At 38.1% G+C, this 23,606-nt stretch overlaps 1 protein-coding gene across 1 annotated transcript in view; it reads right to left on the reverse strand.

Moving 5' to 3' along the window:
• LOC104083330 (E3 ubiquitin-protein ligase HECW2) overlaps positions 1–23,198 on the reverse strand; it is a gene marked incomplete at its 5' end in the record, with an annotated part of 35,656 nt that extends 12,458 nt beyond the window's left edge. Inside the window, 8 exons of the mRNA XM_009586779.1 lie at positions 1,466–1,618; positions 5,250–5,363; positions 7,494–7,614; positions 11,609–11,718; positions 14,811–14,894; positions 19,078–19,174; positions 20,206–20,308; positions 23,064–23,198. Coding sequence (XP_009585074.1) covers positions 1,466–1,618; positions 5,250–5,363; positions 7,494–7,614; positions 11,609–11,718; positions 14,811–14,894; positions 19,078–19,174; positions 20,206–20,308; positions 23,064–23,198 — 917 coding nt within the window. The remainder of the gene's footprint in view (positions 1–1,465; positions 1,619–5,249; positions 5,364–7,493; positions 7,615–11,608; positions 11,719–14,810; positions 14,895–19,077; positions 19,175–20,205; positions 20,309–23,063) is intronic.
• Between the last annotated feature and the right edge of the window lie 408 nt (positions 23,199–23,606).

A 23,606-nucleotide genomic window follows, 5' to 3' on the forward strand; every position in this document is an offset into this window, starting at 1 on the left:
GTTGGGTGGGTAAGGAGGGTTGGGGGGGAGGGAGGGAGTTTGACAGATTTGAGATCAGATGGCAGCAACTTTGAAATAGTAGGGTCTTTGCAAATATTCCCATGGGAATAAAAATCCATTGTGAAAAATCCTCCACATCTCTGAAACTAGATTTAAGTCTAGCGTTCTTTTTCAAAGAAAATAATGTTTCTTAAACTTTCTGTTTATGCACCCTCAGCAGCATTTTTCTTGGAAACATTAGGGCTTTATTATACCTGCCTGTACACAGGGTTTGCAAGATGAGGATGGGACATGCAGAACCCTCTCCTTCCATGAGTAACTGTCTGTCACAGTTGCACATTCTGAATTCCCCCTGAGGCTGTACAAGACCAGTGCTGCCACTGGCACCAGCACTCCCAGAAAGTGAGGGGGTCATGCCTCCCTCGCCTCCAGGGTCTCTGGTCCGGCACTGCAGAAACTACGGATGAATACAAAATGTTGGCAGAAGCTGCACAGAATGTAAGGTTTTTTCTCCCCTTTTTGCCAGACTGTTCTGCTTTTCCAATATAGCATATGCCATTTATTGTTGCAGTACTGGAGTTCAACAGGTAGGTTGCTTCAACTAACCAAACTGGATGCAGCCAACCATTTAAATTTCTATTAATTTTTAAAACTAGTAATGAGATTCCTTTCTGATATTAATGCTTCATAACTGGCTTCCAATAAATAAGAACGCAGTACGTATCTGATCTACACAGATGAGCAGTTGTCATTCCACTATTACTGTAATCTACCTACACAACAGAATTCTCTGTTAATATTCACAGCGCAGCTTTACAGACTTACGGCGATGCCATAGCTTAAATCAGCTGAGGGTGATTTAAACTGGCTTATAATTGTGAAAATGGGATTATGTAAAAATCCTTGATAACTACTTTAGAAGTATGTGTGTATGTACAGACTTTGCTTAAGACCTATGTAGTCAGCACTCTTCCCCTCCCCCCCAGTTAAGATACCTCCATAGATTTCATTCCAACAGGTACGTTGGGTTTTTAACACTGAGGAGACCTCTGTACTCTTTAGGAAGACTCAAACAAATTACACACAGTAATACCTGTTTGAAAGCTCCCTTAATCTCCTTAGTTGACAAAAAGCCAATGTTTCATTCATTTTTTTTTAATGCACAAGAGGCTAATATTGCTTTCATGAAATGACTGCTAATGTACAAGAAACGCAGAGAGTTGTGTTGTGAGACAATCCCATGATACACGTTCCAAATCATAGTTTTGCTGACCTTGTGAGAAATAAGAACATGTAAAACCACAAGAGAAAACAAAATCAGGAAAGTCTAAAGAAATGCAATTATTTTGCTGCTGGTTAAAAAGATCAGATTCTGTGTTACATGTCTGAGCAGATATGAGCAGTTGTCTACAAGTGGGAACAACAGAAAACATATCTGAAAAACAAAAAGAAAAATAATTCTTACCACTCATGGTGATTGTCTACAAAAGCAGACATGGGACTTATTTGTACTGTATAGGTATCATTGGCTGAATATTCAAACAAACCATAATATGGATTGAAGAGCTCTCTAGACACCAGGAAAAAAAACTCTCTTGAAGGTCCACTGTAGTCCAACCTTTAAAGAGAAACTTGACATTACTATAAAGTGTTCATTGTGTGCAAAGAAACGCTCTTTTGAATCTACATTCCTTACACTATATTTTAATTAAAATTTCCTAAGATTTTAACCAGAACCCTTATCCTGCAGATTGCTTAATGCCAAGGTATGTGAAGCCCTTGCGGGGCTATTCTGAAATGGAATGGCTTGGAGGACTGGAATGAAGTGCTCTATGTGGGCTGCTCTCATCAAAAATTTTGGCTCCAGCTGTAACGGCCTCTTTGCCACAGGAATATTACCAAATAATTGGGGGCGGGGGGGAGGAGGAAACATGAAAAGAGCCAACATTAGACCTATCTGCATCTGACAAATTAAGAATGAAAACGAACAATGGTCATATTTTGTCTTTGCAGACTTGCAACAATAGGACAATTTGAAGGATAATATTTCTGTTTTCCCTAGCAGTATGATCTGAGATTACTTCAGTGATTTATCTTTCTTGGTCTAAATTTTCTTGTATGTCTTCCAAACTTGAGTGCATTTAAATGTCTTTTGGAGAGTGCACTTCCTTTGGTTTTTTTTTGCTATTTTAAGATTCCAGTACTAATGAACAAGGAATCTAAATAACCCCTTCTTCCTGAATCATAAACAAACTCATTGCTGACAAAGCACTGAGACTGAATTTTGACATTATGCTGCAGGTCACCAGTGAAATGAGTTAAGTATGAAGTTAATGCTCTGGTAGAGCTGGAAAACAGAAAACTCAGGATTTTCCTGTGCGGAACAAAGATTATTATAATCCTAACAAATAGATATAAAGATATATCTTCTATAGATTGAAGATTTCATACTTGACTTTTAAGAAGGTCTTGCTTTAGTACTTAAGACAATGCACAGACAGAAGTATCACAGAGAAGGTCAGCTTTCACATAGGACTTTTGCTACTAATGTTTTGGCTCACAAACTTTTACAGAAGACAAACACAGATGAGAGTTGTTTTTGAGGATGAAGTTGTCAGGAAAGTAAAAGCTAGGTACCAGGAGAAAGCCTCTTTCCTCTGTTGAATAAAAAACATTTTCCCTTCAGTCATTTGGAAGCACTTCGCTTCTGTTAAGCTTCAGAAGTGAAGTACTGAAACAGATCCTTACCCTGGCAAGAAGGGCAGATTCCATCCTCAAATTGCAGAAAAAAAACCAAAATGGTTTGATATCATGGACAACTGTTGGATCTTAATCTTGGCACAAATACCAGGATCAAGTAAAGGGTCATCTGGAAGACTCTTGCAAACTTCTGGGATAATCAGACTCACTATGAAATCTTAAGACTGAATAGAACCTGTGTGCTTGACTACCAGCCATTTCATACAGCTCCTTTTGTATGCAGTTACTGTGAGTCATGTTAAATAAATCAATCATGAGAGTCCTGCACTGCCAGTCAGATTTATCCCACAATTAAAGGCTTGGCACAAGGGTGAGAAAACTTCACACAAGAGGTATGCAACCACACAACAGCTGCAACTGTGGGGCATTTGGGTATTCAGGACTAGAGTAGTATGTTGTTGGCAACATGACTCATGTCTCCTAGGAAGCACCATTAATACTTCAGATTTACCACTCATAAATGCAAAGCAGCTTCTGCTAACAGTTAATAGAACTTAGGGAAAATAACTTCAAGGAACCATATTCTTTGTATCAAAATTTTCTTCATTTATCGCCACATGAAGTATGAATGTAAAAACATTAAACTAGCATCACAATTGCATGACTGTAGAAATTGAAGGTTCAAGGAAGACACCAAACATTATGAGACTTATGATAAAAATCATATAAACAGCAGTAACGATGTCTGAGTTGCCCCACTTACTAATTTATACACTAATAAATCAATAGTTACTAAAATGTTTTACTTTGTGAGGATTTCACTACCCATTACTTTAAGACTTACACCTCTTTACCGAGAGGAAAAAAAATGCAAGAGCAAACTCCCACTTAAAAACTTAAAAAAGGAAAAGGAGGAGCAAATAGGAAACAATTAACTTTCAGTATTCCTTCTCATCGTCCTCCTCTCCTCCATCCTGACCTGTCTTTCTACACCTAGCCAAATGAATAGTTTGATGTGATACATATCCTTGCACCACCTCTGATGAAACAATACTGCCTGCACACATCCTTTCTTCATTCAAAACACAGATTTGTAAATAGAGAATTGACATCATTTTAATTTGACTTTGCTCTTAATTAACTCATTCTTTTCCATTAAGAAGAGAGTCTTGTATAAAGCTGCATGTAATGGGAACAGGATGTGTGAGCCCCATTTCCAGGTCACTCTTCATCTTGCTGTACTGAGTGATGAAATGCAAAAGCCTGACATCTGATGAAAGGAGACAGTCTATCTGGATCAATCTCTCTCTCACGTATGATTTTAAAATTTTCCCCTTCATTTTTAAATCTGAGTCGAGGTTGTAGCTGTGAAAGTAAAGGCTGGTAGGGCTGTGTAAGACAGGCCTCGTTCCTGCATCCCCACCCTGCTCTGTCAATATAATGTAATCTCATCCTGCACCAGCCTTGTCATTCCAGTTCTGAGTTTTTCCTCAGACAACATGGTGATATTATTTATATGAACAAGTCCACACTTGGCTCTCAGCTGTCAACATTTTTTATTTTAAGACTTCAGTGAGTCCTTATTAACACTAAGCACTTCAGGGTGAACTTTAAACAAACAACAGGATTTAGGGGTTTTCGAAGACAGATTAATTTTATCTAATCTTGTATGAGATGTTTCTATTATAACTTATCTATTTTAAAGACTCACACATCGCATGGCAGTAATGCACACTCCAAGAGCTGTGTGCTGCAGTATCCTAAATATCAAGGAGTAAAATTTTGAATGTATTTACAAATACATTCATGAAATATATCAATAAAAATATTTGTGCCTAAAGCAGTAGGCTTTAAGATCTGACAATGGGGGCCCAAATCAAGACATGAAAGAGGCAAATAGCACATTACTCCAGTTTCACTTGCAAAGAAAATCTAACCACATCTTGCTTTGCAATGCACGTCTCGCAACCTGTAGACACAGACTGAGCCATCTCTGAAGTGACTTTGAAATGTCAGGAATATTTGTGTTTATTTGACAACTGGCAACAGCCTAGTCGCTTTTATTTGTGACGCAGGCCCTGCCTGAGGAGGCAGTGAGCACCTCCTAGAGTACCGAGGGCTTTCAGCTCCCATTGCCTCAGACCAGAGTCGAATTAAGGACCGAGCCTCTCGTCTACTCTTGAAGCACCCTCCCTCCAACAAATGGCAGCTGTCTTTTAACAAGCACTGGAGATATGTCAGCACTGACAGACAAGAAATATGAATAACACGAGAAAGTTGTTTGTTTTTCCTTTGCTTTCCCAGCGACATTCTGAAACACACACCAACTATTGTGAAAATTCATGCATTACTTCTGCAAAGGCAGGATATGTTACATTTCACAATGCCTAAAAAGTCATCTTGAACAGCTGTATGTTCTAGGCTTATGTATGTGGCATTTCCTGACTCTAATCCTTCCTCATTTCACTCTAGACCACAAGAAGTTTGGTGAAACAGCAGCTGCAAGACACTGAGTTTTGAGATCACATTTACTTCCCTGTTCTACTCACCCTTCTTCCCCAACAAACGTGACATAGAGTTTATTTCTCTGCAGGTCTTTTCTTGAGTAGCCCATGATCTGGTTAAAGGCATCTTCTAGCAAGTGATCTCTCCTGATGATTAATCTGAAGAGCAAAATAATTTTGAAACAGCAATTTGTGAACATGAACCACAGTTGGAAACACCTATTTACACTGCAAGGTTAACAGGGTGACTTCATAGAGATACATGTTTCTGCTGGATAATTTGATCCAGATCAGGCAGCTTCTCTCTGTTAGTCTATCTCCCTCAAGGATCGACTTTAGATTTCAATAAAATGTCTCTCGTACAAAGAAGCGTAGTTTTATTTTTTCTACCCTGGTTCTTCCTTAAATTAAAGGCTTCAATGGGAAAGGTCCTGAAGTGGGCATTTTCATTAAGTTTAAAATCCTTTTGTAGGGCTGAGCCTCTAAATCAGTCTTACTGTAAGCAAGAATCTAACCTTTTATCTTAGATGTAAAAATCAATCTCTTAACAAGGAAGAAGATAAAACTGTGGGAAAGTCACTGAGTGGTAACTCCAGAATCACACATCCCTACATTATCCCCAGTCTAAGTGTGACAGGACAAAAAGTCTAGAAGGAATGGCAATTGTTTGTCCAAAACCAGACTGAAGCATCACATGTGAAAACACAATGTACCTTCTAAAAGAAAAATCGTGAAAGTGAGGAAGTGTCATAAAGATCTAAAATAAGAGGTGAAAGAATCCTCCCTACTTAAACATTTTATCTTCTGCCAAAAAACTGTGTTTAATTAGTTTCCTGAAACTTAGCTTGCTCTATATTCAAATACTGCCTTATGTGTGCGTTTGATCAGTCAGCCAGACTGAAGCTGGGAGCTGCTACTGCCTGCAGAGAGGCAGCTTACCCCTCCACACAGCCTCTTGCAAAGCCCTTCCTGGCCTTACTACTTGTGCAGCGATCAGTTAGTGATTGCACTGTGCTATCCTGCAGAGGACACACGAGCGGAGAGGCCAGGAACTGGAAAGGTACCTGGGCAACAAGAGGACCCAGGCAGTATGCAAGTTGTGCTGGGGTCCTGGTTTGGGAAAAAAAAAAAAAGGGGTAAAAAGAGTAGGTCAGAGTGTGCCTGGGAAAGGAACCCAGAGAAGACTTCTGTTCAAAATCAAGCTGTTGTTCTGCTTAAAAATGCACAGTGTGATGACAAATAGGTCAGGAAAAAAGGGTGCAAGAAATGTAATGGATCTTACAAGTAGCAAATGCCATCCTCTTCTACCAGCTATTTGCGCAAGCATTCATGACAAAACTTTCATAGATTAAACCTTAAGTGTTTATGATTTCATTACATTATAGGCAGACAACGTCCAACCCCTGCCTTTTAAGACTGTCTAAACAATACCATTTCAGTTGTGGAAGACTTTTAACAAGCTCACAAAAATGAAGTCTGAGCTCTGCACAAATTCCTGCAAAATGTGAGAAGTGACTGGCTGGGGGGAATTAAGGAAAAAAAAAAAACAACCCCAAACAAAAAACCTACCCCCCTACTCTAATAGAAGAAGTGCTTAAAAAAAGTTCTAGTCCGTCATGGCTACTATGAGAGTATCAAACTCAGAGTTTGATAGCTGGCACAAGACTTGGTAATTTACCAAATTATGAAAGTATCTTATGATCCTTAATATAACCATATGTAATCACACAATTACCAAATAAATGAAGGAGGACTTCACTCCAAGCACTCTAGCATTCAGAGTGCTAAAGTAAAAATATTAGCAGATTTTTAAGGTGATCCTTAGAATTTAATAACATTTAATTTTATGAGTCCTCTTTACTAAGGAGGACTGTGATATCAATACAGGCAATGATGTACAAAAGATAAGCCTATCTAGTTTTTTCAGTGGAAAAACACATGAGGAAATGTAACTGTTTATATCATAGCAATTGCTACAATGGAAGAATTCAGATGCCTCCTGTTCTGCATGCCTCTTCCCAAAGTGCTTTTTGGCACTGTATTGGTAATATTATTTGTATGAAAATATAGTTGGAGGAAACATAGAAAAGAAGCGCTCAGAACTTGCTGTATCCTCTGCTATGAATCACATGCTGGCACTAAGTCTTTTATGACAGGCTTTATATTTCCAGAAGTGCAAGGGTAACCATAACATCTGCATTCCTTCTAATGGGAAGAAGTTTGTAGACATGCAAGGCAAGGCAAGCTGCCTGAGAAACAAATCCAGTTTCATGAGATTCTTCAACATACTTCAACTTCCCTGGGCCTTGTCCATATCCTTTAGTCTCCAACTTCCTGTAAAAGTTCCTCAGCTTGGCTTCAAAATCTCTTTTGTAAGGAGCTGGAGCTCGGGCATTGGCACGCTGAGTACCTGAAGGAAGCAATAAGCAAAGAATGAGCTGTAGTGACATGAACTGATTAATGTCCCATCCTCTACTGAAAAGACTCCTTAAGAGCATGGTATGTGTTTGGTTTAGTCACCTTTATAAAGAGTAAAAGCTGCATATCTTCAAATCTGCTCTGCATCCAAGACTTTTTGGTTGCTCATTTCCAATAGTATCATCTTTCTAAAGTAAGTCTTAAAAGAGCAAATCCAGGTCAATGCAAAAGATGGATTAAAAAAACAGCACAATCAACTGGAAAGACTTAACGTTTGTTTGTCAAGTACACTTTATGTTTAACCTTTAAAATAGCTCATGCAATAAATGCTCTGCTATGTTCTGGCTTTAATATTATCAGGAAAAACAAAAACTCAGAAATGAAGCATAAACAGACTGTACTCTGCTGGTGCCCCTGTTGAATACATCAAGCTGAAGAAGGAAGACTTTTGCAAATTCCCTAGTAGAAGTTTTTCCTTGAGGAAGTACAAGGAAGAAAAATATTTGAAGAATGGAAAGACTACCAAATTTAAGTTTGTGGAACTTTTCACGTGTGACTGCAGGAACATACATGATGGTCATCTCAGTGAATTTATTTTTGAAAAGCTGTTTTTGAGGGTCAATTTCTTAAAAGCAGGGAGAGATGAGATCTGTATGCCAAAAAAATGGCATACCCCCACATCTGCATGTACAAGTCTAGTATATACAAATTAGGGGTTTAGTTTGATCTATTCTGAATATTACAACCATTAGAACTTCCACCACCTCCCTGGATAAATTACTTCAATTGATTTGATGGCAAGACAGTGTGCCAAAGAAGCAGTTAATCCTAGCCCTTTTACGTTCATCTTCTCACCCCTAGTTTTTATAACATTAAATTCCTCCCCTGCATGGCTGTGTAGACATGCCCCTCAAAAAACTCAGAGGACATTTAAAATTTCTCATGCCCTACAGTATACATAGGTTGCCAACTACTTATCTGCAACTAGTGGTCATCTAACAGGCCCATAATGCACTGGAAATACAAATGAACAGTTTAGAAGCATGTATACGTAGACTTCTGTCTTTTAAGTGACAGTCAGTTCCTTATGTGAGTTTTCTTTTGGCTCCCTGTATGAAACTAAGCCAATACAGAAACATTTATTGGTACTATGGGTGAAGGTATGGGAACGTAACATTTCAGGTTACAAAAGAGAGAGAACGTGTATCTGTTCAGCCTGTGGGCAGAGACCGAGGCAAAAGAGAGCAGCTTGCTTAGCCACAGAGCATATGGGTCTGACGAAAAGGCGACGAGCACATCCTGCGGAAGTGGCTACTGGAAGAAGCTGCAGAGTTGATCTCTCTGCAGAGATCAGAGAGAGAACAAGCGAGATCAGTATTAACACTGAATGCCATTTACAGGTCTTTAAAAGACCTGTCTGACCAGAAAGACACTTGCCACTTGTTCTAGGCTGAGTGTGATGTTTGGGAGGAATAGAAAGTGTCAGGGAATCCTCAGAGCTCCAATGAGAACATGCAGGACCCCTATGAAAAACAAATCATGGTCATTGATTAATCTATAGTGGTTATGCTCTTTCACTGAGAGCACCAAGGGCTTCTAACGGTACGGTCAGCTGAATTCTCTAGAAAACTTACAGAAACTTGAAACTGTAAACAGCCTTTTAATTATTGGCCTTTTCCTCCCGCTTTGTTTATTTCGCTTTGGGTCAAAGTAGGCACAAAAATGTAGTCACCAAAAAAACACAACAAAAGCATACTTTAATCTTAACCCCTGAAGGAAGTTTTTGCCGAGAGATACCGCAGAACATAAATCTGGTAACACATTACTTCATGGTTCAGAAATCAGCAGTGTATTATTCTGTCAGCACATGACAAGTCCTCATTGCAAATCAGATGCATATGCCAAGAAATTCCTGGGCAATTATAGTGATTACTTCCGCCTTGGGAACAAAAGATGTTAATGGAAGAGCTAAAAAATGCCAGTGATGTGATAATCATATTTGATTTTCAAAGAGGTTATATTCTAAAGCAGATATAAAGAGTAGCTTCATGACTATTCATCTTTCCCAAAAGAGAAAGTACAACCAATTGTGACTGATCTGAACAATGGATCATTAACACGCAACCTCATGCAGTGCAGCACAGCCAGTTTAGCTGACGAAAAAACACAGAGCCTCCATAGAAATGATGGGCTATTTACAATTTCTCATCAAAAAAGTCATTTGTACACCAGCACAAACATGCATACTTGCAGACTGACAGGGAGATGCAATGGTCTCTCTATAATTTTCTATGAAATAGAATACACATTACAATTTTAAGGAGAACGGGACTAAAACCGTCACTGTTCATCCTTTACTCTGTGCTACTTCTTTGAGGCATAGATGAGAATATCACATGTTAAAGATTGAATGCATTTTTAAATTACTTTGTTGGAGTGAAGCTCTGCCCAGCATGCTTTGGTGCATGTACTAGTAATGAAGAAATTATAACTCTGAAAGCCAAAACTGTTTTTACTCATAAAAAACTGCCAGGTTTGCAGTTGGAAATAAGATGCATACATGAAGATTTCATTCTTCCTTTCTTTTCAACAAAGGGAAACAGTTATATCTAAACCATATATGTATCCAAAATACCAATACATGTGAATATTGTATTTTGCTGCTTTTCAGAATACCATAAGATCATTAAGGTCTTCAGATAGTTTCTTCCAAAAGGTCCTACAGAGGTCCTATGTCCAGTAGAAGGAAAAGCTACCACTCAGGACATGTTTATGAATGGTTTTAATCTGGTTTCTTGAAAAGGTAAAGCTTTTTATGATTGTGGACTGGGAAATGCCCATAAAAATCACAGTACTTTTTCTGGTAAAATTTTGTTATCTGGAACTACCTAGAGTTGCTTACATCCCAAAAGTTCTCTATTTATCTATACTTTCGTTCTGAAATTTGTAGAAATCCCCTTAAGCCACTTCTGATTTACTGCAGTGATTTTATTTTACTTACCTATTATCTTCTTGAGAAAACTAAGAACAGTGACATCTATAAGCTTCAAACAGCTGTACTTAGCCTTCAGAGGTCAAATCGAACTTGTCATATTTGAAATAATTTAGTTCTGATCCACAAGTTAGTTAGTATGTGAAATATCAATTTCATTCCACTCTGACATGTGTATTTCCAGACAGCTGCAATATGCTATCTTTTGAACTCATGTTAAGGGACAACAATCTAGCTTTACATAAAATTGTCACTCATTGCCCCACAGCCCCACTAACACTGGCATTTTAATGTACAATTATTAGATCTCATATTTTTAATTATCTAGGCATCAGGATCCTGGCACGAGCAGTCACTTTGTTGTTTCACATCAGTGAAAAACAAGTTTGCATGTTTTACAAGTCAGAACAAAATCACAACCTCTGAAGTTGTAATACACCAGTCTTTTCTACTAGCAAAACATCTTGTGAGCCCAAGGCAAAGGTTCAAGTTTGACAGTCAAATGCAATCACTGGTTGACTTTGCTCAAAAATAGGACTAAATCTTTGTCGTTGCTGAAGCAACAGAACTTGGAGCTTCAGAAAGGTGGAAAGTCATTACATGCAGCATAATGTAAACTAAATTATGGGACCGGCTCTACTGCAGTATCTTACAGATACCATCATAATGAAAGTACTGCAGTGACAAGCTCACTGACCACTCAGAAGGTGCTTCAGCTCATGTAACTTTACCCATCTAAAAGCTGGGAACTGCAAAGGGGAATGGGTTATAATTTCCAAATTCCAAAGGTTCTTGGCTTTAGGCTGCTGTGAATTTCAATTTGGAAAGCAAACAAAAAATTACAGTCAAACAATTTTTCTATTGTTTCTCTTCTCTGACTTCTGGGAAGGCAGCAGGAGTGTGCTACTGACTTTACTGATCTGGAACTGGTCCTTACCAGGTATGAGAAATGGTTTCGTACAGCCCTTGCAGAAGCTGTGCCTGAGCAACTTACCTGGAGAGTTCTGAGGTGAAGACACCGGTGAGCCTCTCGGGGACTGGCAATAACTAGGATGAAGTAAGGCATGTGGCGGCACATATGACATTATCTCTTCCTCAAACAAGCTGGTAAAAAGGAGCAAATAAGAAATAACATGTTTATTTGAATAAATGGCATTTTTCACTTTCTAGAAATAAATCTCTAGTTACTAACCTGCTTTCTTTGGTAGTTGCTTGCCTATTTCCACTATGCACACTTAGAGTGCTACTAAATTTTTTATTGCCATTCCCTCAATCAGATCTTGAAAGTACTGGAAAGCAGTAATTACTACCTTTGTGGGACATACATAATGTGGTATTTGTTTTCAAGGTTAAAATATAGCTAAACCACCTTTAAAATTTGCCCGCCCCCCCCCTTTTTTTGATTTAACTTGTGTTGTCATTACAAAGGGGTCAATAACCTTAGTCACACTTTCCTGGAAAAAGATCTGCAACATAGCACAAAGATCAGGAACAGAGACAAATGTTCTAAGCCTCCAGGATTAAGAATCACATCTGAACTTGTTGAGTGTACTGAATAGCAAGCTTGTTGGCATAAGTTATTTCTTTATTTTATCTTTAATGCTAACACTGTTGCTGAAACAAGTATCACATCTAGTCTGTTCAGGTTGAGTTATTTCATGCCTCATCTATTATTGCCACACAACTTTTAAGAGAAAAACAATAAACATTTTGCAGCCTAATCACTGCATCTGTGTACGTAGAGTCTGAATATATACTAAAATTTCAGTCTTTTCCCAAAATTGACACAAGCAAATCCAAAAAGAGACGATAGCTAATGTCAGAATGGATCTGATATCAAAGCCTATGTTGGATGTTAAACACAACACAGATAAGAATAAACTGTTCAGATAATATGTAAAATTTATTTTCAAAAATTGAGCTACAGAAAGAATCACAAGCCAATCTTTTACTATAGAGCTCAACCAATGAAAGCAATGTTCAAATAAAAGATGTTTCTTACTAAGTTTGTTCACCGAACAAATACCCAAAAAAATTTTTTGCATGAGATTTTTCTTTTGGAATGGGTGTTTTCTGGCAGTTCTTTTTACATTCATGAGCATGTGTTGTTTTCCTCCACGTTACATTTTGATGCTGAAAATGTGATAAAATATAAAACACTATTTCAATCTTGGATTAAATTAAGAGCTAAAATAATGATTTGTGTTTCACACCAAATAAGATGTTTAGAAGAAGAAACTGAAAAATATTTTCTTCTTAACACTTGAAGCATAATACAATACCATTCTTAGAGTATTTTTAAAAATGTGATGCACTGTACCTCCTTCAGTCCCTAAACACATACGGGTTAGTTTGTCTGGTTTTAGTTAGTTGCAACTTAATATTTAATGAAGCATGTGAAAAAATGTGCAGTGTTCCCAAGCAATAAAGGCATCAGAAATAGTGATTCCACCCAGTTATTACTAGATCTCAAGAGTCCTTTACAGGAAAATTGTATCAATCCCCCCAACTGAAAAAACAGAGGCATGGAAATGGGTACAGTCTTCCCCAAGGTCATCCAACCAGCCAACCTAGACATAGAACCCAGGTGTCCTGAGCCCCAGGAAGATTGAGCCATCATGATTAGAGTGCAGTTTTTTCAGGGTTTCATAGAGAAGGGTCATGATGACACCCTGCTGGAAGATACTGTTAAAAGTAAAAATCCACCGAGACTAAATAAGGGTAAGAAAAGAAATTTCATCATTTCAGTACACCACTATTTTAATTTAGCCCACCTTCGATTTTACAGCAGTATTTACTCACAATAAGCTCATAATAACTCAGTTCAGTCTTGAGGTATAACATCCAACAGTTTAAGAAACTAATGGATGCATAGATAACATTTTATCAATAATATGTCCTCGGGGCAATGCTACTATTAGATTATTAATAAAATAGGAAGAAAATCCTCAAGCAAAGCTCTTCAGTTAGATATTTTGGGAGGAAAAAAGTAGATTAAGAGAAATAAAATCTAAAGAATATGATAAAGTTAGTCTAGGGAAGCACTGGCTACTGCTTTTCTCCTAAAAATTAATTATACTGATTATTGCTTTTCCACAAAGGAAAGAATGCAGTCGAAATTTTGAATTTGCTTTATTTCCACTGTAACAATTATTTGCAGTCTTTGCTGTTAACAGAACACTAGAAGGAATAAAACCCAGTCAACGAGCAATGATAAAATCATTCATGCAGTCTTTATTTAAAAACAAATATCTGAAGCCTGATTTTTCTGTATAAAACCTATGTCATCTCCATGCGTTATATATCAAAACAAAAATCTTAAAAGTTTTTTTTGAGAAACTATATTCTCATTTTAAAAAAACTTCAGCATGGCTTTAAAATGAGATTTTTATAGCTGTAATTAATTCAGAGATTTAGAGACCGGAAAGGATTATCATTATGCAACCTGACCTCAAAATACTATTACTAATGCCAATCCTATTTCACTAGATTCAATTTTAAATACACTCGTGAATTTCTTGATGCACTTTTACAATGGATGAGAACACACTGAAGAAACAAGGATTTAATTCTAGCAAAAAAAAAAAAGCCTGATTTTTTGAGTTAATTGCTTCAATGAAAAATATTAAAGAAGCAGCTTCCCATTTCTTGAACTCTGTAACAATATTTCCTTTATTAACGAGGACAATGCTTGGCAGCATAGTGAAGAGGCAGCAGGACATTAGGTAATAAAAATATATCTCAAGTATGAACGTTCACAGATATGGATTTCCAAAACCACAGAACTAAACAGATGCATTCTCGAAGCAGCAGAAGGTACATTCTTGCAAAGAGGTCTAAACTGTACCACCTACCTAAATGTCAGAGCTGGACGCAACAGGACAATAAAAGGTGGTCTGGACAAAGCCATATAAATCGCAAGCACAGTGCTCTTGCACTTGCCTTTCCTCAGACAGAATATGACGCTCCATCACTGTTATGAAAAAACATGACCTCCAAGCTAGCAACTACCATCTAGAAACTGAACATGAAGAAAATAAAAAATCTGACCCTTGACTTGTAGCTCTCCCAGCTGCAATTCCAAGTACTGAAGGGGAAATGATAGGTCACTAAACCAGCACACACTACTCACTGAACGGCTCCTCAGCAGCTGCCGCAGCATATTCCATACATGCATCGAAAGCAGCAGTGCCTACCTGAGTAACATGACAAGGTCTGCATCACTGGATAAACGCACCAACCCAGGTGTTCCCTCCGTCCGGATGAACTGGATCTTCTCCCTGTGTAAGCAGAAGATCTTTTGCAAATAAGGCACCAATGTACACCACAGCAACAAGAAAAAGTATAGGGTATATCATAAAAACCTCTGGGTTATGCTTCTGTATTTCAGAAACCATTTTTTTCCCTGCCACACCATGTCCATGTGAGCAGCAAAATATTACAACCAAAAAGCTAATTTGTTCTGAGGAATGATTCTGCTGTTGCCCTTATCTCTTCAATGCCCAGGCTGCTTCAGGTAGTACAGCCTGCAGCCATCCAATCAGTTAAAAAAAAAAAAAAAGAAAAACAAACAAAAAAAATCAATCCTTCAAGTTCACACTAGCTGTGTCCCTGAATTCAGAGTAGGAGGCTGAGCCCTGCAGGAGGACATTACTATTCTGAAAGTGAACTGTTTAAAGAAGTACTGTCTTTTTTGAATCTTTGTTCAAATGCAAGCTATACATTACAATGCACAGTTGTGATTTTAAAAGTGGGGTTTTCGTAACACACTGCATTTAAGAGATCTTCCAGAAAAACCCTTGTACTATTTCTCCCCCTTCGTCTCACCCAAGCACACACCCTTCCTCCCAGACCCAGTTCGGTCACTATTGTGGAATCTACACATCCTAAACTCTGAGCATAGTAACACACAGATTTTTAGGATCTATATTGAATATAATTCCTTGACTGATTCCTTTTCTTTTTTCCTGTAGAGTTTTTTCCTGCATTCTGAAATGAAAGTACATCTCTCTTATTATCTCTCTATCAGTACAAGGTACAGTAGAGAGAAATTCTAATTTGGCTTTACTCTTCAGGAGGAAAAGAAAACAAAAACCAAACCCGTGTAGTAAAAACTGTCCCAGTTCCAAAGGAGAAAAACCCCAAACAAACAGAAAAGTAAAGAACTCCACATAAGAACAGGAGCACTGGCTCAGCTCAGAGGTCCATCTACCGCACTGTCCTATTACCAACAGTGACAAGAAGGTCAAAAACGATCCGTGCAATCGACAGCATAACAAGGCTGCTGCTGCTGGCAGCTGCACACAGATTAAGCTGCAGTATTAATTTCTGGAACACATCATTTCATGCACAGCAGTTTCAACAAAAGGATCAAACCAAATTTCTTGACATCTGTCTCTAAAATCACGGTGCATAAAGACCTTCTCGAACAGTGGACCTATCATACCTTCCCTGGTAACTTGTGCTACGTTTACAGCATATTCAAGGGTGAAAAAGGGGCACAGCCAGGCTGTGCCCAGAGCCCCCCAGTCCCTGCTTGCCAGGGTGGCAGCTGTGGCTGTAGCCACAGTAATTCAGTGTTTGTCTACGAAGAGAGGTACTGAAAGTCAAGCACCCGCTTTGTTGCAACCACAGTGTTGACCAGTCAAGACTTGAGTTTAGCCTGGAAGCCCCGCAGTTCCACCAGCACAGCGCTGAGCCAAAGCCAGTATGCGCTGCCCACCTGCGAGCACAGCCCTGGAGTGCCCAGGGCAGGGACGTCTGGACACTTCCAGAGCCTACTCCAACTTACATCAGTACCTAAATGGCAAGGTTTGAGGAAATAAATGGTGGATTACAAAATACATCTTAGCATTTAGCTGGCATTTAGAAGGACGTTTTCTGGGTTAACTAACGTATGCAGCCCTCCAAATGAATGCAATCCATGATTTCTTGGGGTTACCAATGAGAGTTCTGATTTCAATAATAGTTTTTTAAATATATGCCTTTTACCTTCTGTTAAGAAACAAATTATGTTTAATGTGTAATATGTGCCTTTGCCTGAAGCCTTTTACATTATTTAACAGCCTCTCAGTTTTATCTGTGGTGGCTTGCAATGAGATTTGATCCTGGCTACATGCTTAATAGTAGTATGATAAATACAATGTTCTCACTCCACCATAAAACCTCTGAACAACAATTTCCTACCTGTAGTATACTTTCATTGTAGATTTTAATAGACCCTCAACTTCTTATCACATCTCTTCGTTCTTTTTAGGAATGAGAAATTATTTTAGACAGAAAATGTTAGAGATCTTTTCAGATTATCTCTGTCCTCTTCCACTGGCCAAATACTGATTTTCCTCCTCACCTCTGTAATAATTTTAGCAGTAATAATAATATTTAATATCTTCATCATTCTACTTTAATTGCACTGAGGTCCTCAAAGAAATAGACTACAGACAGTTGTACTGATCACTCCACTAAAAAAAAAAAAGACACAAAGAATTCATAGTGTGGGATTTCACTTAGGTCTTAACTCATCGTTACAGCAATGTCATTGGAGTCGCTTAGTCTCACAATGTGTCAAATAGACATGGATTCCAATAACTTGCTAAATCAGGATCTTAAAAGACTAACTAGGAAAAATGAAACTGAGATCTTTATAAAAATATAAGGACTGTTACTAAAGCATCAGCTCTAAAAGAATATAGGAGAGATATAATGCAATTCTTTACCTTAATCAAATATACCAACTTCAAAGACTAAGACCAGAATGGAACCATTTGGCTTAACTGGTTTCTCTGACCAATCCTACTTAATGTAAAATAAAACTATGTTCATTAAAATCCTCAATCATTCTGCTAAAGCAGGTAAGTTAGACATAGATCTTCAGTCTATTTATAAAGTAAGTATACAGAAGGATATACAGTCTCAAGTAAATGAGGAGTTACAAAAACAAGTATATTTTATCCTTTGACCTTCCATTTTTAATCTGAAAACTATTTTTTCTTGAGAAGGCCTCAGCTTGTGGCAAATTATGATTCTGTAATCAGGAAGCAAGGTTCTACAAGAAGCAGAATGCGATAATACCACAAGTCTTTTGAACAGTCTGAACTCTAAATTATCAAAAAACACAAAACACATGAAGAAAATGATTGCTATCAGAGTAAAGGAAGTCAAGCACCCCGGGGGAAAGGAAAAAGGAGTAATAAAACTACTAATAATAACAAATTGTTTGTATACTATTTCCCAACAGATTAATTTGCTCACATTTCAAACCAAGCCTGGTGGGACAAACTTGCCTGCAGTGATACGGGTGCAACATAGGAACTGTTTTGACAGGCTGAGAACTGTAGATTTTTATTTTCCTCCTTTTCTCTGTCTTTTCTGCAGAATGCGTATTTTGCTAGCACGTAATTTCAGGTTTGTCAGCCAGGATTTATTTAGAGGGTAAAACACATCTTCAGCATAGAAGCCTCATCACAAAACTTGTTAGAACACAATGCTTTGGGAAACTGCAAAACAGGGCAGCTTGTTGAATTTTGGGAACTTCCAGGACATGGAGGAAAAGGGATCAATAATAACACTATGAGAAGGGGGGGAGGGGGCGGGAAGGGAAAATTGGTGCTGGCTGCTGTGCCAGCCAGCGTGGCTAGGCATCTGGAACACAGAGTGCTGCATTGGCAGCTCTCTGCACAGGACAGACTGCAACCATCAAACCAGCATTTTTTAAATTTAGTGTGCAAGGAAGAATAAATAGTCATTTGAGCCCTAGTCACTAATATCCACGTTGTTAGTTATTCCATCTTTTACACCCAAGTACATGAACTAAAGTGTCTTTGGGCGGGATACACTTTAAGAGGGATCTTGCCACTTTCTGAATTTCACTTTTTATCATTCCTAGTCTAACCATATGAGGGAGTTATAACAACCACATAACAATCAAAGATCATCCTTCATCAGATCTTGTTGGACTACACAAAAACCTGTAGATACCCATTTTTTAAATTTTGGAGAAACACTAAAAATTCTGATTGATGTAAGATTACCTCCAGGATCATTAGGTCAGGACAACCTTTCTGTAAATGCACATTGAGAAGATAAGGACAAACCCAAATGCCATTCTGCATCGCAGTCCCAGCTGTACACATACTCAACTGAATGGGCACATACGCCGTGCCATCCAGCTGTCTTGGCACATTTTGAAGACATCAGCAACTCTCTTATGTCAGTTGTTCCAAACACTTTATTGTAGATACCTTTATTTGGTAATAACACATTACCTCTCTTCTCGTAAACCTTATTTCAGGGAGTTACACAGAAATACAGTAAAGAACTAATTCCCACAGCTTTATGAATATGTTTGAATAGGCCAAAAGTCTACAATCTTCTACGTTCCACTGCTAATTTTAATGAAAGGAACTAATTCTAATTAGCATTTTGTATTGAAATGGGAATAGCAGACTTCACTAATTTTATTACCTGAGTGAATGATTCCTGGTAAGATCTGGTTGACGCTCTTGTAGAATTTCAAAGATATTGGGCTGCCGCAAAAACGCAACAATCTTGTCATTGTAAGCTGAAAACATCAACAAAAATATGATGCTGAAACAAGGAGATACTAAAAGACAGGACTGCGTTCCTTCTGAGTTTTCAACAATAATGACAGCAGACTTCACCTTCGCGGTTAAGTTTAGCAGTATTTTGTTAATACTTTTTCATGTAAGGCTACCGATTCTACTATCATTTAGGGAACACACTTCTTGATTATGAACCAAATCTGATTGTGGCAAGTCCTTCCCACTGTTAACAGCTTTAGTTTTGTTAGCAATTTCTATTATATTTTATCACTCGCACGCTTAGCTAAGGTCGAACTAGAATATTCATTGCTAGAATAAAATTGCAGGGACCTTGGTTTTCACTGCACTGAAATCCATTCTCAAATATTAAACAGTCACTGGAAACACCCATATCAAATCCTCACTAATTGCTGAGCCTGCAGTGTATGCACACCATGTCCATGGGAAGGGGAAGGATTTAAATGAGCAGAGATTTTCAAGTAAACATGCCACAGTACAAAGAGCCAGTTATAGTCAATCGGATTAATTTATCTTGATTTAGCACAATGTGACAGCTGTTAGATTCAATAAGCTAAATTCTGTTCCTGGTGGCACAGAAGTCAGTAACTTTGTGTGTATGCAACGGAGAACAGAAGTTAAGCTAATGACTAATTCCAAGCTGATTAACACTTTCTGGAATCCTGCCAAAACAGATGCCCAGAAGTTGTACAAAAATCACTGGGAATACATGGGAGTCCAATTAGGACACAACTTGGCTCACTGGCTTCAACTCTTCCTGTCACCGCTTAGAGTAAGTTAGGACGGTAGAAGTTTTACATCAGTTATTTGGTTCTGCACAGACACTTTTCAGTATTATTCCTGCAGGTTGCAGCTGAACAACTGGGAAATGCTGATGGACAGAAGTAATCCTAACAAATGATAACTTCCACCCACCCCAACCAAATGGAAAACCCAGCAGTGCACACTGACAGGACACACTCATGGTGCGTCATGGAGAACTTCTCTGAAAAGAGGCCGTATGCTGACATACCCACTGGAACCACATCCTGGTACTGAGCTCTGCTGACTGTATTAAACGTGCTCGATGGCCTTGGCAAAACTGGTGGTCCTGAATGACGGGAGTCCTCTCCGACCTGAAAATGCGCAAGTGACCACAATGAGTGTCTCCATGCCAGCACATGTACTCTGGTACATAAAAGAGAGAACTCACAGGGCTTAAAACTAAGTATGTACATAAATGCTTTGCTTAATCACTATCCCCAGCAACCACTGCAGCAACAGTTATTAGTAAAACATTATTTAGTATACTGTGCCTATTAATATGAAGAATCAAAACTGATTGAAAGTTCATTGCTATTTTTAAATAATAGTCCCATTCTGAAAAGGGCCTAAAAAATTCAAACTGGGATTCCTTCAGAGGATCTTTTGTACTTCATGGACATCTTTATCCATATCAAAGGTTCTGAAAATCAAATTCTGCTCCTTCACTAGCACCACATACCTCTGTGTATGAATGGAGTTTCCCTAAATTTGAACTGGAAACAAGTTTGTGGCTGAAGCAGGAGGATAAAGAAGCGAGTTCACATTCAGGCAAGGCAAATGAGTCCAAAACTGGTAAAAACATGTTTCCTACAATCATTCAGTAAAACTGTTCTGATTTTTTTTGTGTTCTCCTTGGGATTAAAAAATGTTGCATATGAACATTTTTTAGGGTACAACCACAATGTAAAATTGTTCCTGGTAGCATTTGTGATGTCAGGGCAACTTCTGCAGTTTTCTGTGTGCTGAGGCTTCAGTCATTTCTACAGTATCAGTATTTTGTATTTTATCTATATAAAACATTTTGTTCAATCTCTCTTTCATCCTGCTGGACCTTTATGTTTACTTCTCAGTTCCTCTGCCTACATGTAATGGTTAGCATTTGAACTACACTTCCAAGCTTCAAAGATCTCTAAAACATCTAACTGCAAAAGATCAAATAATTGTAAAGGTTGTTTTTAAATCCAGTCTCTGAAATCACAAAAAAGCAAAAGTCCTGAGATATCTCCCAAGATCTTTGTGTTCTCTGATAATACTCTCTCAGGAAAATGAAAAATTATTTCCTGTAGGCACTGTGCTGGAAAAGGAATACCATTATTATTAGCTCCAGCTTCACGCTGTAGTTCAGCTTTAGCTAAAAAGGCATTCCTTACACTGGTTAATGTTTGCTTTAGAGCATCTCCCTGTAAAAACTAGGTCAGTGGCTTCAAAACATCAAAGTTCGTGGCAAGGCAAATCCAAAGAAAGTATTTTGAGAATTTTTTTCATTAAGTATTCATCTTTTGCAATAATATACAGTTCCTTGATGCAATGGTTTAAAAATAGGAAAAACAGCTGCAAATATGCAATACTTAAGTCGTAAGTGCAGAAGAAAAAGTGGTGTTCAGATTCATACATATGCATATAAATGAATATCATTACATCACTAATCCCACAACAGGAGTAATGTATTGAAGTGCTATGTTTGAGACTCCTATCTGGAATTATTCTTGTATTCAATTCAATTTAGAATTGTAACAATATCAAGGAAATACTTCTAAAATTACGTGTAGAAACATGGTTTAAGGAATTTCATGTATCTAGATGGAGTGGGAAATTTTGACAGGTAATCAGTATTGTGTATTTGCAATAGGTATGATGACTTTCTGTAGGATAAACTACACTTATTTTGCAGTATTGACAACTTCAGCAGCACGGCTGACACTGTTTTAACTGCAGAGCTTCTGCACGCTGCTTAAAGAAAGATCATATCAGTGCATATTTGGTAAAGTCAAGAAAAAGAATTTATTTTTGCTCTATTATAAATCGGTCACAATAGAAATACTTGCTTTACCCTATTGAAGATCTAAATAGCTATATGAAGACACTTCTAGCTTCCTTGCCTGCTGTAAGACATCATTGCCTACATCACATCACCAAATTGATGCAAAAGGCTATTTAAAACCATTTGTAAAATACACCTTATATTGGGGCTGGGGGGTGAAAAGTATCATGGGTGACTAAAGGATGTTCACACAGGATATGACAAGATACACAGCCAGTGGTATGGCACTCAGGCGCGGCAGCTCAGCGGAAGCCCTGTTAGAGAAGTGGCAGAGAAGTTTCATGCCTGCTCTGAAACAGACCTCTGGCAGAACTTCATCTGCCACAAGACTGAGCTATAGAAAGGATAAATATAGAAAGGAATAGCCCTCCTCTGAAGACAACGTATGGAGCTTAAATAAAGTACAACTGAAGTCTAAGTCATTGCACACACACTTGCTCACAAGTATAAAGAAGTTACAACAACAATACGGAGACTGCTGGTGAAAATGGTCCACAGTGACATATCAACAAAATAGTGTTTTCCATGTATTTCTGTTTAGAAAGCAGAGATGAAATACATATGCAAATGCATATAACAGTCTGATAAGCATATATGTGGTAAGATTTTTTATACTTATTCAGAAAGTTGCACATCTAGATGTGTATACACACATGCACTTCCCCCCTCCCCCCCCCTCTTATTTGCAGAGTTATATCAACATACTTGGCAGACACCCTGCTAGACAACAATATATATTTAGACAGCGAAAGACAGGATACAGATACTGGTAATCTGTAATCAGATGCTCTCCTGTGGTTAAATGGGGTTACTACGAATTAAAAGTAAGAGTAACTCATGTCTGATATTTTTCCTCTGAAATCATACATTTCAAAAGCAACAATGGCTAGCAAATTAATAAATATTTACGGATGAGGACCGTACGCTTACAGAAGAATCATGCTCCTCACAACACGGAATGATGTGAAAGAAGAAGATCCTAAAAACCCAGTGGTTCCCGAAGAGAAGGGGCAGATCCAACTTACCTCACCAGCGCTGTGGCTGCGTTGTCTAGTTAAGTGCTGCCGATGGACTAACGCACTAGTGGGCCTGCTACTCTGCAAGGGAAGCCGGGGGTCAATGAACGTGGTAGTGCGGGAATTGTGGTCAACAAAGAAAGCCTAGAGAAGGAGAAAGAAGAATTTATAGCCAATACTTTTTTTTAATATGTCCAAGGTAAATGTCTATTCAGGATCTAGGTTTCATTTGCTGATGTGAGGCTTTGGAAAATCTTCCTCACATTACTGTGGCTTTTCGGAAGAAGAGCTTTCCATCTCACTGAAGGGATGAATTCTTGAATGCCTTACTTCATCCATGTCTATAAAGCCCTTTGAAATTCTCATCTGACAAGCATCAGAAGTAGGAAGCTTTATTATGATTGTCAAGAAGAGAAGACTTAAATGTTTAATAAAAGTAATCCTGGTGTATTCTCCTTTTCATTTCCTTATAAGCATCCAAAAAGATGTCATTAGGTGGCAAAACCATTCCCTTTTGTGAACTATTTATAGTTATTATATTATATATAGTTA

This window comes from Fulmarus glacialis, unplaced genomic scaffold (assembly GCF_000690835.1).
Source record: "Fulmarus glacialis isolate BGI_N327 unplaced genomic scaffold, ASM69083v1 scaffold43101, whole genome shotgun sequence".
Lineage (NCBI taxonomy): Eukaryota > Metazoa > Chordata > Aves > Procellariiformes > Procellariidae > Fulmarus > Fulmarus glacialis.